Source organism: Hyperoodon ampullatus (genome assembly GCF_949752795.1).
Source record: "Hyperoodon ampullatus genome assembly, chromosome: 7".
Classification (NCBI taxonomy): domain Eukaryota; kingdom Metazoa; phylum Chordata; class Mammalia; order Artiodactyla; family Ziphiidae; genus Hyperoodon; species Hyperoodon ampullatus.
In genome coordinates, this window is record NC_136920.1 from 57,663,106 (window position 1) to 57,678,360 (window position 15,255).

At 49.5% G+C, this 15,255-nt stretch overlaps 1 protein-coding gene across 3 annotated transcripts in view; it reads left to right on the forward strand.

Moving 5' to 3' along the window:
* Nucleotides 1-15,255, forward strand: part of ARRB1 (arrestin beta 1) — a gene marked incomplete at both ends in the record, with an annotated part of 74,422 nt that overhangs the window by 40,334 nt on the left and 18,833 nt on the right. For 2 of the 3 annotated variants that reach the window (XM_079707708.1, XM_079707709.1), the window contains 2 exons: nucleotides 13,238-13,268; nucleotides 15,020-15,080. In XM_079707708.1, the coding sequence (XP_079563834.1) occupies nucleotides 13,238-13,268; nucleotides 15,020-15,080 (92 nt within the window). Of the gene's footprint in view, nucleotides 1-9,719; nucleotides 10,031-13,237; nucleotides 13,269-15,019; nucleotides 15,081-15,255 lie in introns of those variants that run through there. The other variant, XM_079707707.1, reaches the window with a different exon arrangement.

The following is a 15,255-nucleotide window of genomic DNA, read 5'->3' on the forward strand; positions in this document are numbered from 1 at the left end:
CCCCTGCATTGGCAGGTGGATTCTTAATCACTGCACCACCAGGGAAGCCCTCCCTTTGTTGTTTTTTTTTTTTACTTAAAAAAATTTTTTATTTATTTATTTATTTTTGGCTGCGTTGGGTCTTTTTTGCTGCATGAGGGCTTTCTCTAGTTGCGGCAAGTGGTGGCTACTCTTTATTGTGGTGGCTTCTCTTGTTGCGGAGCACAAACTCTAGGCATGTGGGCTTCAGTAGTTGTGGCACGAGGGCTCAGTAGTTGTGGCTCTCAGGCTCTAGAGCACAGGCTCAGTAGTTGCGGAGCATGGGCTTAGTTGCTCCATGACATGTGGGATCTTCCTGGACCAGGGGTCGAACCTGTGTCCCCTGCATTGGCAGGTGGATTCTTAACCGCTGTGCCACCAGGGAAGTCCCCCTCCCTTTGTTTTTAATATAATTTATTTAATTGTAATTTTGGATCAGGATTTCTCACCATCAGCACTGTTAACATTTGGGCTCGAGGTTTTTTGTTAGGAGCAGGGAAGGGGCAGGCCTACACATTGTGTAGGCAGCACCCGTGACCTCCACCCACTAGATGCCAGTAGCACCCCTCCCCCAAGTCGTGATCATCCAGATGTCTCTAGACATTGCCAAGTGTCCCCCAGGGGGCTGATTTACCCCAGTAGACAGCCATTTCACCCCCAGTAGAGAGACATTGGCAATGGCTGTGTTTAGCAACTAGCTCACAAAATTCCTACAAGTGTGACAGTCAGCTCTATGAGCCTGTACAAGCCAGCTCCAGCCCATCATGTGCACTGTATCTAGCTAAATATAAGATGTGGGTTTTTCTCCCCAAAATTCTTTCTCAAGAAAGAGCCATTACCCTAGGCCATACCTTTCAATCTGGACAGAGCTCCTGACCACAGAGGGCTCTCAGCCCCTGACTGGCCCCCAGAGTGGTTGAAGCAAAGTTGGAGATGCACTGCCCTACTGATCTGTTTTTATGTTTTATGAAATGTGACAATGGAGAAAAAAGTAACACTTCTGAATTAATATCTTATTTTATTATATGTTCTTCTGTATCCCTAAAAGTTTATATGTGCAAATTGGCAAAAACAAAAACAAAAAAACCACACACACACACACACACACACACACACACACACACCCCCAAGCAAGTAGAACTTTAAATAAAGTCTTCCCACTGGGAAAACCATGGCTGCCGTGTGTCTGGGGCTGCCCTGTATGTAACATGCTCCTGCTGAGACTACACACACCCGTGTCTTATCCTGGCGGCCAGGCAGCCCGCCTCTGAATCGCCTCTTGGCCCAAGTCCTATTTTTCCCATCTTCAAGCTCAGGGTTTGGCCCTTGTTTATTCATTTATTCATTCATTCAAAATATTTACTAAGCACCCACTATATACCAAGGAAGATGACTGAAGGAAGACAGGGTTCCTGCTCTCTGGAGCTTGTCAGTATTTCACTCCATGCCATCCACTGGGGAGCAGAGATGTGCAGGCTCATGTGGATGCTATGGGGACATGGGGCAGAATAGAGGTGAGGAAGGGAGAAGTGCATGTGTGGGTGGCTATTGTGTGCCTGAAGCTGAGCTGGGCACATCATACATCGTATCATCCCACCCTCCTGCTGTGCTTCTGAGGGAGGGTTTTGTTTATTTGTGGAGTATCTCTCTCTCTCCCTGCTCCAGAGTGCAGGTGTCCTGGTGACAGGGCACAGGGGCCTGTATCTTCTGGAGGTAAGAACAGTGTCAAGCCCAGAGATTGGAAAAAAAGGAAGAAAAGCAAGGAGGGGAGTAGCAAAGATGGATGGAGAGAGGGAAGGAGGAAGGGGTCAGGGCAAGGACACTTTAAGCTGAAGCAGTCAGGGAAGGCTTCTTGGATGAGGTGACATTGGGAAGGAAGGATGGGAGGGATTGCAGTGGGAGAACCGATAGAAAGGCTATTACAGAAAGAGGGACTAACAGGGCATGTCCCTGGAGATTTCTGGAATGTGAGGGTCTAAACTAGGAAGAGAATATCATAAACTGCTGTTTTCTACCCAAGACTGAGAGAGAGACAGACAGCTAAAAAAACTTGTTTTTCTCCAGTGGAGTTAATATAACCATCCCCTCCCACCTGAGGGACAGCTGGGCAAGAACTCTCCCCTGGGCGCTGGAGGGAAGGCAGAGTGTTGACTCAGGAAATGAGGCTAATAGCAATAATAATTACAGTACCAATGATGTCCGCTTCCCTTTGTCATTCCCTACTAGGTACCAAGGCTTTATATATGCCTTCATCTATGGGGTAGATATCAACCCCACTTTCCAGATGATGGAAAGTATGCCTCAGAGAGGAAGCAAAACTCAGGGTCACACAGGACTCAAGCGGGGTCTGCTTGCTTCAGCGTCTGCACTGTTTCCTCTGCCAGCACCCTTCCCTTCCTGCCTCTCAACCCTCGAGAAGGCTAGAGAGCATTCAGGTGCAGTCTGTGGGCTCTTTGGGATCCAGCTGCCAGCCTGCTTGGTGAAATGATTAGCTTTCGATTTCAGATCTCCAGTTTTGTGGGTTACTAGAAAATGGGCCAGGCTCCTTTAAGAAACTCTCCCCTCTGTCCATGGCCACCTGGTGGCTCCCCTCTTCCCTCACTCTGCACCCCCTGGAAATCTTCACATATATGGATCATGGCTAGAAAAGTGAACACATGAATGTGGACAAGAGGCTGGAGCCATTGCTGTCTGCCTAGACGCCTGTGAGAAGTCTGGAGCCCTGGAGCTTGACTTGGCCAGACCCCCATCCACCACCCCTCACCCCTCAGGCCTGTGCCCAAGGAAGCCATGCAGGATTCTGAGCAGGGATGTGACAGGAGCACCAGAAGCCTGGGGCTCTCCTCCCAGTCTGTGACTGGACACACCCCAGAGTCTCTTTGGGCCTTAGTTTCCTGGCCCGGGTGCAAGATTCTTCTCTCCCTTGGGCGTTGATTTCTCTGTCTGGGAAATAAAGCAGGCTGCACTGTGATCCCTCGTGCTCCCCAAATCTGTGAAACAGGGGTGACATCTCCTGTCTTCTTGCCTCCTCCCCCTGTCCTGGGCTGTCCTGAGAAGCAGGTGCACCAATGGTGGGTAAACAGGCAGGCAATGTTCTGACACAGGGAGGACTGTTCAGTTCTGGCAGAGCAGACAAGCCTGCACACAAATAACTCTGCTACCAGGGAGGGTGTGATAAGGGCTCTAGAAACCTCTTTGCTGCCACAGCTACCTGCTCCTCACACCTCCCGGCTCCCTGATGGCTGTTCTCACACCCAGGAAAGTGGGTCAGAATGTAGGGCGGGTGTACCTGAGGGTGAATGCCCCCTTGCAGGTCCCCACCCTACCCAGCTGAGCTATGACTGCTATCAGGTGCAGGGATGGGGGAAAGGTATGGGGTGACAGCATCTCTGTGTCCAAGGTACAGTCCTGGCCATTCTCCCTCCCCCTAAGTGCCTATGGCTCCCCATTGCCTTCTGGATATGGTCTGAGGTCCTAGTCTGGCATTCGAGACCCTTTATACCTAGCCCAGGGCCTGGGGCATGGAGGTGCTCCGTGACTATCAGGGAAGTGAGTGGACCCTTCTCTGGCTCATCCTCATCCCTGGTGCTCCTCCCAGGCACTTGGGACATACTGCAGATTGCCGACCGTGTCCCAGACGCACAGTGGACTCAGTTGTGAGGCCCCCACCTGCAGTGCTGTCACCTCTTCCGCACCTCTGTGTGTTCTTCAAGATCCCCCTCGTTGCTACTTCCTCCCTTGAAGCCTTTCCTGACCCCCTCAGACAGAACTGCACAATCCTACCTATAAGGTAATATTGTGAGTGGTGAAAAGTGTCATCCCTGCAGCTAGACTGCCTGGGTTCCAGTATCAAGCTGAGCACCTTACTAGCTGTGTGACCTTGGGCAAATGACTTAGACTCTCTGTGCCTCAGTTTCCTCATCTGCGAAAGTGGGATAGTAGTACCTCCTCATATGTTGTTGGAGGAACAAATGAGTTAATATTTATGACACACTTAGAGCAGTAACTGGCACCTGGTTTCTCTCCTGGATGAGTTTTCTGTTGTTGATTGAGCTTAACATCTGAAGGTCTCCCCACATTCACTGTATTCATGGCATTTTTATCTAACATGAATTTTCTGATGCTCACAAAGGATTGAATTGTCACCAGTGCTCTCTCAATTCACTGATAGTGAATCTACGTTTGTGGACAAGCTCTACAAGATGAGTTTTCTGATGCTGAGTAAGACATGTTTGGCTAAATGATTTCCCATGGGCAGCCCATTCATGGGCTTCCTCTCCTATATGAGTTTTCTGATGCTGGCTTTGAGACTTTGATTAAGTTATTCATGGTCTCTGAATCTCAGGTTTCTCCTTTGAAAAATGGGAATGTTTAGATGGCATAATATACTATCTTAATGTGTGTGAAGTTCTTAGCACAGCACCTGGATTACAGGGAAAGCTTAATGCACAGTGGCCGACGTGATTGGTGGGTTTATCTCACTTGGCTATACCGTGTTTTTTTGTCAGCAGGAACTATGAATTATTCATCTTAGTGCCCGCAGAGCCTGGCAGTGGTAGGAGTGTGTGAATGTTTACTGGGTAAGTGAATGATAAATGAGAGTCATTGGTCAAAGCTGAGCAGAGACCCATGTGGGTGTATCAGTTTTATACCTGGCTCAGCCTGATGGTGTCTGGGACCCTGCCCCTATGAAGTATTTTCTAAGCCCAGTGCCTATTGATCCTGACAGCCGAAGAGAAGCATAGATAGAAGAAGAAATCCCTGGAGTCCACTCACCCAGAGCAAAGGACCATCCCCACCATCTTTTTAAATTTCATCCATCCTCACTATTGACTAATTCTCTCTTAGGGCATTCATTCAACAGCATTCCACCTGTTTTTATTTACTGAGCACCTACTGTGGCCCAGGTACTGTGCTGTGCCCCAGGGATCCAGTGTCAAAAATACAAATAAGATCTCTACTCTCATATAAGTTATGAAAGAGAAGCAGAGGGTGAGTAAACAGACTTTTACAAAGTGTGGTAAATGTTGTGACGGAGACACACTGGGTGTGGGAGTTGGGGGGCATCTAATCCAGACTTTGGGGGAGTCAGGGAAAGCTTCCTGGAGAAAGAGAGTGCTGAGCAGAAGACACAGCACGCAGTTCTAGCAGTTGACACAGCAGGCTTGGGGAAGGGTCTGAGGAATCACAGAGATGTGGACTCTGGATTGTAAAATTGCAGCATCAGAGATTCTAGCATCAGAGGATCCGAAGGACAGGATCCATATTTTCTCTACTGTGCTTACAATGTTTTTTTCACTAAGACTTGAGACATACCTTGTTAGGGAAGCCCTGGCATCTTTGTGAAGTAATTTGTGCTCATTGTACAACATGGAAAAATAAGGGATATAAAGGAATGAGTGGGTGGGTGGACAGAGTTTCCTTCAACCCCTGTTAATATTTAGGCACATTTCCTTTCCTTTCATTCATTTTTTGGGGTTGTTTTTAGTTTTAGTTTTTAAAACTGAGATATCTTTTACATACCATAATATTAGCAGTTTTAGTGTTTTTTAGTATTTTCACAAGGTTGTATAACCATCACCACTATCTAATTCCAGAATATTTTCATCACCCCATTAGCAATCACTTCCCATTTCCCCCTCTCACCAGCCCCGGGCAACCACTGATCTGCTTTCTGTTTCTATGTAGTTGCCTATTCTGGACATTTTGTATAAGTGGAATCACACAATATATGGCTTTTTGTGTCTGGCTTCTTTCACTTAATATAATACTTTCGAGGTTCATCCATGTTGTAGCATGAATCAGTGTTTCATCCCTTTTTATGGTTGAATAATATTTCATTGAATGTATATGCCACATTTAAAAAAATAGATTCATCAATTGATGGACTTTTTTTCACTTTTTGTGACGGTTATGAATAATGCCTCTATGAACATTTATGTACAGTTTTTGTGTGGACATCGTTTTCAGTTCTCTTGGGTATCTACCTAGGAATGGAACTGCTGGGTCATATGTTAACTCTATGTTTGCTGTTTAGAGGGACAGCCAGACTGTTTGCCAAAGTGACTGCACTGCTTTACATTACCACCAGCAATGTACGAGGGTTCTTGTTTCTCCACATCCTTGATAACACTTGTTATTGTTCTTCTTTTTCTTTCTTTAAAATTTTATTTACTTATTTGTTTATTTTTGGCTGTGTGGGATCTTTGTTGCTGCGTGTGGGCTTTCTCTAGTTGTGGCGAATGGGGGCTACTGTTCGTTGTGGCGCGCGGGCTTCTCATTGCGGTGGCTTCTCTTGTTGCGGAGCACGGGCTCTAGGCGCATGGGCTTCAGTAGTTGTGGCTCACAGGCTCTAGAGTGCAGGCTCAGTAGTTGTGGCACGGGCTCCAGTTGTAGCTCGCGGGCTCTAGCGCGCAGGCGCAGTAGTTGTGGTGCACGGGCTTAGTTGCTCCGGGGCATGTGGGATCTTGTGGACCACAGCTCGAACCCGTGTCCTCTGCATTGGCAGGCAGATTCTTAACCACTGCGCCACCAGGGAAGTCCCTGTCCTTCTTTTTCACTATAGCTATCGTAGTGGGTGTGAAATATCTCACTGTGGCTCCCCCCACCCCGCCACACTTGTGGGATCTTAGTTCCCCGACCAGGGATTGACCCTAGGCCCTTGGCAGTGAAGGCAGAGTCCTAACCACTGGACAGCCAGGAAATTCCCCTCATTGTGGCTTTAATTTGCATTTCCCTCATGACTAGTGATCTTTTCATGTGCTTATTGGCCACTTGTGTATCTTCTTTGAAGAAATGGCTATTCAAATTCATTGCTTGTTTTTTTTTTTAATTAATTAATTTATTTAGTTTTGGCTGTGTTGGGTCTTCATTTCTGTGCGAGGGCTTTCTCTAGTTGTGGCGAGCAGGGGCCACTCTTCATCGTGGTGCGCGGGCCTCTCACTGTCGCGGCCTCTCTTGTTGCGGAGCACAAGCTCCAGACACGCAGGCTCAGTAGTTGTGGCTCACAGGCCCAGTTGCTCCGCGGCATGTGGGACCTTCCCAGACCAGGGCTCGAACCCATGTCCCCTGCATTGGCAGGCAGATTCTCAACCACTGCGCCACCAGGGAAGCCCCCATTGCTTGCTTTTAATTGAGTTATTTGCCTGTTGTTGAATCGTAATAGGGTCTTTATATATCCTGGATACTAGACTCTTATTAGATACATGATTTGAAAATATTTGCTCCATTTTGTGGATTGTCTTTTTACTTTCTTGATAGTGACTTTTGAAGCTCCAAAGTTTTTAATTTTGATAAAGTGCAATTTATCTACTTCTTCCTTTAGTTGCCTGTGCTTTTGGTGTCATATCTAAGAAACCATTGCCTTATCCAAGGTCATGTAGATTTACACTTATGTTTTCTTCCAAGAGTTTTATAGTTGTAGCTCTTACATTTAGATCTTTGGTACATTTTGAGTTAATTTTTGTATACGGTGTGAGGTGGAGGGGCTCTGACTTCATTCTTTTGCATATGGATATCCAGTTGTCCAAGATTCATTTGCTGAAAAGACTATTTCCAAAGACTTGTCTTGGTTCCCTTGCTAAAAATCAATTGACCGTAAATATATGAGTTTATTTCTGGACTCTCAATTTTGTTCCATTGATCTCTATGTCTATCTTTATGCCAAGATCACACATTCTTGATTACTGTAGCTTTGTAGTAAGTTTTGAATTTGGGAAGTCTGAGTCCTCCATCTTTGTTCCTTTTTTTTTTTTTCAAGATTGTTTTGGCTGTTACATTTCCGTATGAATTTTATGATCAGCCTGTCAATTAATGCAAAAAATTCAGCTGCGATTTTTGATAGGGATTGCATTGAATTCATAGATCAGTTTGAGGAGTATTGCCATATTAACAACCTTGTCTTCTCCTTCTTTCTTTTGGGTATTTATTGAGTATAAAGTTGAGCTCATGCCAAAAATACTGTTTTGATTCCTGATTTATTCTGCTTAATATTCTATCATAGGCATTTCCCTGTGTTATGAAAGATACAAGCATAATTTCAATGCTATGTAGTATTATTCCATTGTTTGGCTATACGATACAAAATTATAAACTCTTGATTGTTGGATAATCTATCGAGGAAGGTACTTTGTTCTGGGTCCCTCATGATATAGGCCTCTCCCTATAGGCACAAAGGGACATTGGGAGGCCAGGTGGCACACAGAAAAGCAGCAGAATCAGAAAATAGGATCCAACAGGCTGCACAGACACTGATACAGCATGTTTGTTTTAGGCATGTTCTCTAGAACAGTGGATTTTAAACAGTTAAAAATTTGCAGCATGATATTCATTTTACATTTAACTCAGTTCATCTGAAACAAAAGTTTTACTAAATAATATTTACTTTTCCTATTAGCCAGGAGAAGCTGGTCTGCTGCAGTTACAAACAACCCCCAAATCTCAGTGGCTCAAGAGCTTTCTTTCTCTCTCATGCTACATGTCTATCATCTAGCAGGAGAGCCCTGGGATTTCGATGTCTGAAGGCTTTCCCATCCAGATCATTGCTGGTTTCAGTGATAGAGGAAAGAGGGTGTGGTAGGCAGAAGAATGGCCCCCCAACAATGTCTACGTCCTAATCCTTGGAACCTTTGAATATGTTATATCACATAGCAAAGGGGAATTATAGTTGCAGATGGAATTAAGGTTCCTAAAATCAGTTGATCTTAAAATAGGGAGCTACATGTATTCATAAGGGTCTTTAAAAGTGGAAGAGGGAGGCAGAAGAGGAGGTCAGAGCGATGCAATGTGATAAGAGCCCAACCTGATGTTGCTGGCTTTGAAGATGAAGAGGCCTTGAGACATGGAATGTGGGTGGAAAGGGCAAGGAAACAGATTTACCCCTAGAGCCTCTGGAAAGGAACTCAGCCCTGCTAACATCTTGATTTTAACCTAGTGAGGTACATTTTGAACTTCTGAACTACAGAACTGCCAGATAATACATTTATGTTGTTTTAAGCCACTAAGTTTGTACCCTTTGTTATAGCCTCCATAGAAGACTAATATAAACAGCATGGGGAATCATACACCAGCCCTTAAATGCTTCTGACCGGAAGTGACATATGGCACTTCTACTCATGTTTCCTTGGCCAGAGCAAGCTGCATGGGCACGACTAACTTCATAGAACTGGAGAAATTTGATCCACCCATATGCCCAGACTTAGAGGGCAATAGAATATTGGTAAATATAGTAGTATCTACTATACCTTTGCCATCTGCACCTGATGCTTGTATCTTTTATTCTATTGCATTAAAAAACAACAACAGGGTCTTCCCTGGTGGCGCAGTGGTTGAGAGTCCGCCTGCCGATGCAGGGGATACGGGTTCGTGCCCCGGTCTGGGAAGATCCCACATGCCGCGGAGCGGCTGGGCCCGTGAGCCATGGCCGCTGAGCCTGCGCGTCCGGAGCCTGTGCTCTGCAACGGGAGTGGCCACAACAGTGAGAGGCCCGCGTACCGCAAAAAAAAAAAAAAAAACAACAACAACAAAGTGCTGGTGGCAACTCTGTAAGTTGATTTCATTGTCAACTAATGGGTTGTGACCCCTGGGTTGAAAAACACTGCTCTACAGACCCTCCTCTGCCCATGCCTGATGGACCACATGACTCACCCTAAGCCTAGCTGATTGGCCCAGGCATCGGACACCTGACCAAAACTGACCAATGAAATTCCTCTCCTGGTGATTTGGAATTGGGCCATTCAGCCAGTTAACCATGGGAAGCTGAGCAGAGGCAGAGTAGACATAGGGTCGGAGTGAGAGCCACATACAAGCCAAAATGATGGAGGGGCAGAAAAGCCCTGAGTAAGCAGAGAGTTGGTCCACAGAGGCAATGTAGCAGCCGCACAGAGAGCAGTGCAGCCGGGAGAACATGCAGCCCCAGGGAGAGAGGTGGAGAAAGAGAGCAGCCGCCTGAGAGGCTGATGGCTTCCTCGTTCCTGGCTCCGGCCCCCGTGCGTCCTGCCTGCATATCCTTCCCGTGAGATTTTTGCCTCCTTATCATACCCTCTCCTTTTCTTGAGCTCTGCTAGGTGGGTTTCTGTTCCTTATCTCCAGAGAGTCTTAAATCAGCTAGAACACCACCAGTATTTCTTGCATGGGACCCAGCTTTGGCTCTGAGGATCAGGCTTACGGGGTACAAACGGGACTTGGGGATGAACTAAACCCAGCCATCCCACGGTCTGGAAGTTTGGCTTTTACCTCAGTTTTGTGTGTTTGTGCTTACTCTTCAAAGTGGACAGGCAGAAGTCATCTCTGAGGTCCTGCACCACGTGGGGGTCCCGGTGAACTGGAAGCACCCCTGCAGGGGCCTTTTTTCTGACAGCATTGTGGTCAGGAAGCCAGTGGAGTTGTTTCAGGGACCGTTTGGCTGTGGGACAGAGTGGAAAGGACATGGGCTCTGGAGACAGGCAGCCATAATTCACCTCTTTGAGCCTCAGTTTTCTCATCTCTGAAATGGGATTGTGGAAGGATCAACAACAGTGTTCTGGGAAAAATACTGAGACATGCTGAGGGCGTACGAGCCTGGAGGGCGCCTGCAGCTGTTGTTGTCTGAGGAAGCCATCAGCGTCCAACTTCCTGAGGAGGTGGCCCGGCGGCTGGTTGAGTTAGCAGCGGGCCATCTCCCACTGCTGGGATGGCCGTGCTTCCTGCTCCTCGTCACGCTTACTCTCCATCTCGCTCCTTCCTCACCCTTTCATTTCTCCCCCCAACTCCTGTTCTCATCTCCCTCTTTTCTGTTATTCCTGACGTTGATTAAAACACCTGCTTTAGGAAAGCAGCAGGGTTGGACAGAAAGTAACCAGCCTCTGGAGGCAGACGGACAGAACTGGGTCTGAATCCTGACTTATTAGCCCCTTGCTTGCTGCACGTTTCTGGGAAAATTACTACATCTCTTTGAACCTCGAGTTCATTGTAAAATGAGGGTTATAATGCTCATTTCACAGTGCTGTTGTGAGAAATAATTAATTGGGCACTCAACAAATGCTAGTTCCTACTTTTAAAAAATGTTAATTGCGGGCTTCCCTGGTGGCGCAGTGGTTGAGAGTCCACCTGCCGATGCAGGGGACATGGGTTCGTGCCCCGGTCCGGAAAGATCCCACATGCCGCGGAGCGGCTGAGCCCGCGAGCCATGGCCGCTGAGCCTGCGTGTCCGGAGCCTGTGCTCCGCGACGGGAGAGGCCGCGGCAGTGAGACGCCTGCGTACCGCAAAAAAAAAAAAAAAAAAAAGAAAAAAAATGTTAGTTGCTTCTTCCTTCCTTCCCTCCCTCCCTCTCTCTCTGACTATCACTACTCCCAGCTGGCCCCCCCCACCAGCTTCCTGTGGCCAGGGTGCCGCTAGTCCCTCTCAGGGGTCACTGGGATGGCCTCAGGCATTTGTGGCCTCTCCTTTCCATCAGACCCAGGGCTCCTGAGGGGTGGACCGAGGCTTCTGGAAGCAGCTGGGACCTCTGTGGCCTGTCACTTCTCTGGTCTCCTCTGCAGGTCTGGCCTTACCTTGGGAGCTGCTAGTTCAAACTGTGTGATCTGTAGTTTTTTCTCACTTTAGCAATGATTATACCCCAGCTGACTGTGGCATCTTCACACTCCAAACACTGATAAATATTTATGAGGAGGAGAAAAACCCAGAGCTCCTAGGGGAGGTGGGGGAGGGATGTGCTAGGCTCTTACTTGCCAGCCAAGCTCAGACCCATCAGTGGTCCCTTGGGCCCCAAAAGTAAGGGGTGGGAGTGATGGGGGGTGGCTACAGAGGCAGCACAGAGCCACCACCCCACTCCCCTTCTGGGAGGACCTGCTGTCGCTGGGACACTGTGGGCCTCACCCTGCCTTGCCCTGGATGCCTGCTGGACCTCCTGCCCCTCCAGGATTGGGGCTGCCTGCATCGCTCTCAGCGCATGCAGGTCTGCTCTGTTGTTCTGTGTCTGCTCCATCTCTCTCTGTTTGTGACTGTCTGTCTCTCCCTCTCTTGTTTGTTTGTTTTATCATCTCTCATTCCATCCTTTATTGTCACATCTCCAGAGCCAGCATCCCCTTCCTCTCCCTCCCTCCCTCCCCTCCCTCCTCCAATACCTTCTCTGCCTCTGGGTCTCCGTCTCTACCTTTCTTCTCTCCCTCCCAACATTGCTCTGAGCTGTTCTGGGGCTGGATGATGGGAGATAGGTGAGGGGCCTCAGGCTCCCAGACCAGCTGCAGGGAGACAGCAGGGAGAGCTGCTGGGGCCCAGGGTGTGCTCTGGAAGGCAGAGGGAGCATTTTACGGGAGTCAGGGACCATGCCTCTGCCCGACCCCACATCCGCGCTCTGCTGCGTGGCCATGGGCACATCCCCTCCTTTCCTGGCCTCAGTTCCTCAGTTGATTCCTTCACAAATTCATTCATTCACCCTCTCAACTAATATTTATTAAGTGCTGGCTGCCTACCATTCATTAACAGATTTATTAAACACCTACTAGGTGTGCCATTCTAGGTGCTTGGGACGCATCAGTGGACGAGAGAGACAAAGATCCCTGCCCTCGTGGAGCTGACGTTAGCAGAGTAGACAGGCATAAATGTAATCCGAGAGTCAGTTATGTAGTGGGTTAGGAAGTGGTGAGTGCTGTGGAAAAAGGGAAAGTACAGTGAGAGGACTGGGAACACTGGGTAGGCACAGGGCGAAGCTTCATCGTATAAAGCGCGGGGCTGGGCAAGTGTATCTGTGCGGGGAGAACGTCCCAGGGAAGGGACTGTTGAGGCAGGGACCACCCTGGTGTGTTGGAGGAAAGGCAAGCAGGCTTGCGGCTGGAGGATGGGGGAGAGTAGGGGGAGGTGAAGCTGGGAGGTAAAGGGGGAGGGCAAACCACACACACAAGGCCGTGCCTCTGCGTGAGCCGGGAGGACTTTGAGCAAATGAGTGGCCAGGTCTGACCTATCTTGGAAGACTCCCTCTGCCTGCTGGGTGAGGACCAGACCGAGGGGGCTGTCAAGGGAGCCCAGGGGACCTCTAAAGGCAAGCATGGCGTCTCAGGTGGGGATGGCAGTGGAAGAGAGTGAGATCTCACCATGCCAGGCACTGTTCTGGCTCCCAGCGCCTGGATGGTGCCTGCAAGTCACTCCAGGCCCCTTGTTCTGGTCCTGCCGAGGGACAGCCTGCAGCAACCTACCCCTGGGCGGGATATGCTAACCCGGCCTTCCCGCTCTTTCTCTCCCCAGGGTGTTCAAGAAGGCGAGCCCCAATGGAAAGGTGAGTCTGTAGCAGCCGCACCCCGGCTCCTCTCTGTCCTCAAACTCTCATCCTCTCTTCCGGCATCTTTACTGCCGCGAAGGACCTGCACACCCTGTCTGAGGGAGAGACACAGCCCTGTCCTTAGGAGCCCTCGACTACAAGGAGAGGGGCCCTGTCAGCAAACTTGCCGTCTCAGGGGGGAAGGACCACTCTCCTGGACTTTAGGGAACCCCTGCCCTGGTGTGGGGAGGCACGGCTCATCACGGAGAGGCTGCAGTGTGAGTGCAGTAATTAGAGCAAGTGCCAAGGGCCTCGGGGGAGGTGAGTCCTCTGGCATGAGCGGCCCCTGGAGCCTCTCTACTGAACCCTGTTATCCGGGGCAGCTCCCAGTGCCTGCCCTGTTCTCTTTCTTAATACGGCCCCAGGCTCCATCCTGCTTTCCTCTCAGTTCAGCACATATTACTGACATCATTCCATGTCAGGTATAGGCTGAGCCAGTGGGAATCAGGGTAGGGTGTACTGAGATAAATAAGGCACAGCCCGTGCCGCTCACGGCCAGATGCGGGAGGTAGACACAGAAACTGGTAATTTCAATATAAAGTGGCAAGTATAGCTGCAGACCCAGTCTGGGTGGTCAGGGATGGCTTCCGTGGGGAAAGATGCATTCCCAGGCAAGGCAGGGTGGAAAAGGGCATGCAAGGCGTGAACATAAGTTGTAGGGAGTCTGGGTGCCAAGAGGGAGGCAGAGGGAGCGGGAGCTACGAGGGGGAGGTGGCCGGGCTTAGGAGCTCGGACTCCTGGCCTGAGCTGGCAGATAGCACCACATGCACCCACGTCTCCCTTCTGAGCCCACAGCAGACATCACCGATCACTGTTCACCCTTTCCTGCTGAGCCCATATTGCATCTTGGATTCTTCTCAACCCAGAGCCCCAGGCAGTCCCTACCAATCAATCAGAGTTGGCATTTGGAATGAAACTCATTTGTCATTTTACCTCTGAGCACTGAGGAACCATTAGAGGGTTGTCAGACCAGACTACCATGGTTAGATTTGCATCTTAGGATGACCAGTGTGGCTAAGGAGGGGAGAAAGGTCCGAAGTATGGGAGGCTCCAGGCGGCAAACCATCGAGGAGCTGGTGTGTAGTCCAGCCAAGGGTGGCTGTGAGGATGGAGAAATCTGGTGGAGGGAGACTCGTCAGGATTTAGGGATTGGGGAGGAGTAGGAAGCATCCAGGATGACACTCTGGATTCTAGCTCTGGGGTTCTTCCCTGAAGACAGGTTACCGAGTGGGGCACTCACTGCCTCGGGAAAGAAGTCCTCCTTCGAGTGGATCTCTGCAGGCTGCACAGAGGCCGGGAGCAGTGAAGGGCACAGAGCTCAGTGTTCAGAGCACCCTCTCGGCGCTGCTGGCCCTGCTCTGGGTCCCCCCATCCTTTCAGAGATGCACCCAGCACCCCCTCTCAGCAGACTCCTTTGCTTCTGCCACTCCAGCCTCAGTGGTGCTTGGCATGAAGATCCCTGCAGGCCTCAGTGTCCTCATCTGCAAAATGGGAACAATAACAACTTCTTCACAGGGTTTTGGGATGAACGGGTGCTTTAAAAATTATACAAGGGCTTGTTCGTATTAGGACTGGGGCTCAGGTCCAAGTCCAGTTAGGATTTTGATGAGGGCTACGGTTGGGTCCAAGGGTTTCAGGGGCAGCTCCCAGGGTTTCCTCCAGGGCGGGGGCCCACAGCTGCTAACACCCTCTGTGCCTCTCCTCCCCAGCTCACCGTCTATCTGGGAAAGCGGGACTTTGTGGACCACATCGACCTTGTGGACCCCGTGGGTGAGTCCCTGGAGGCCAGAGAGGGAGGGGAGGGGGGAGGCAGGGCTGGCCTGGCTCCTTCCAGAGAAGAGCGTGTTGAAGCTGCCCAGGAATAGCCTTCAGGTCTCCAGAGAGTCCTGGTACCAAGAACAGGACGTGCGTTCAGTCAGCAAACGCTTACCAAGCAGCTACTTTC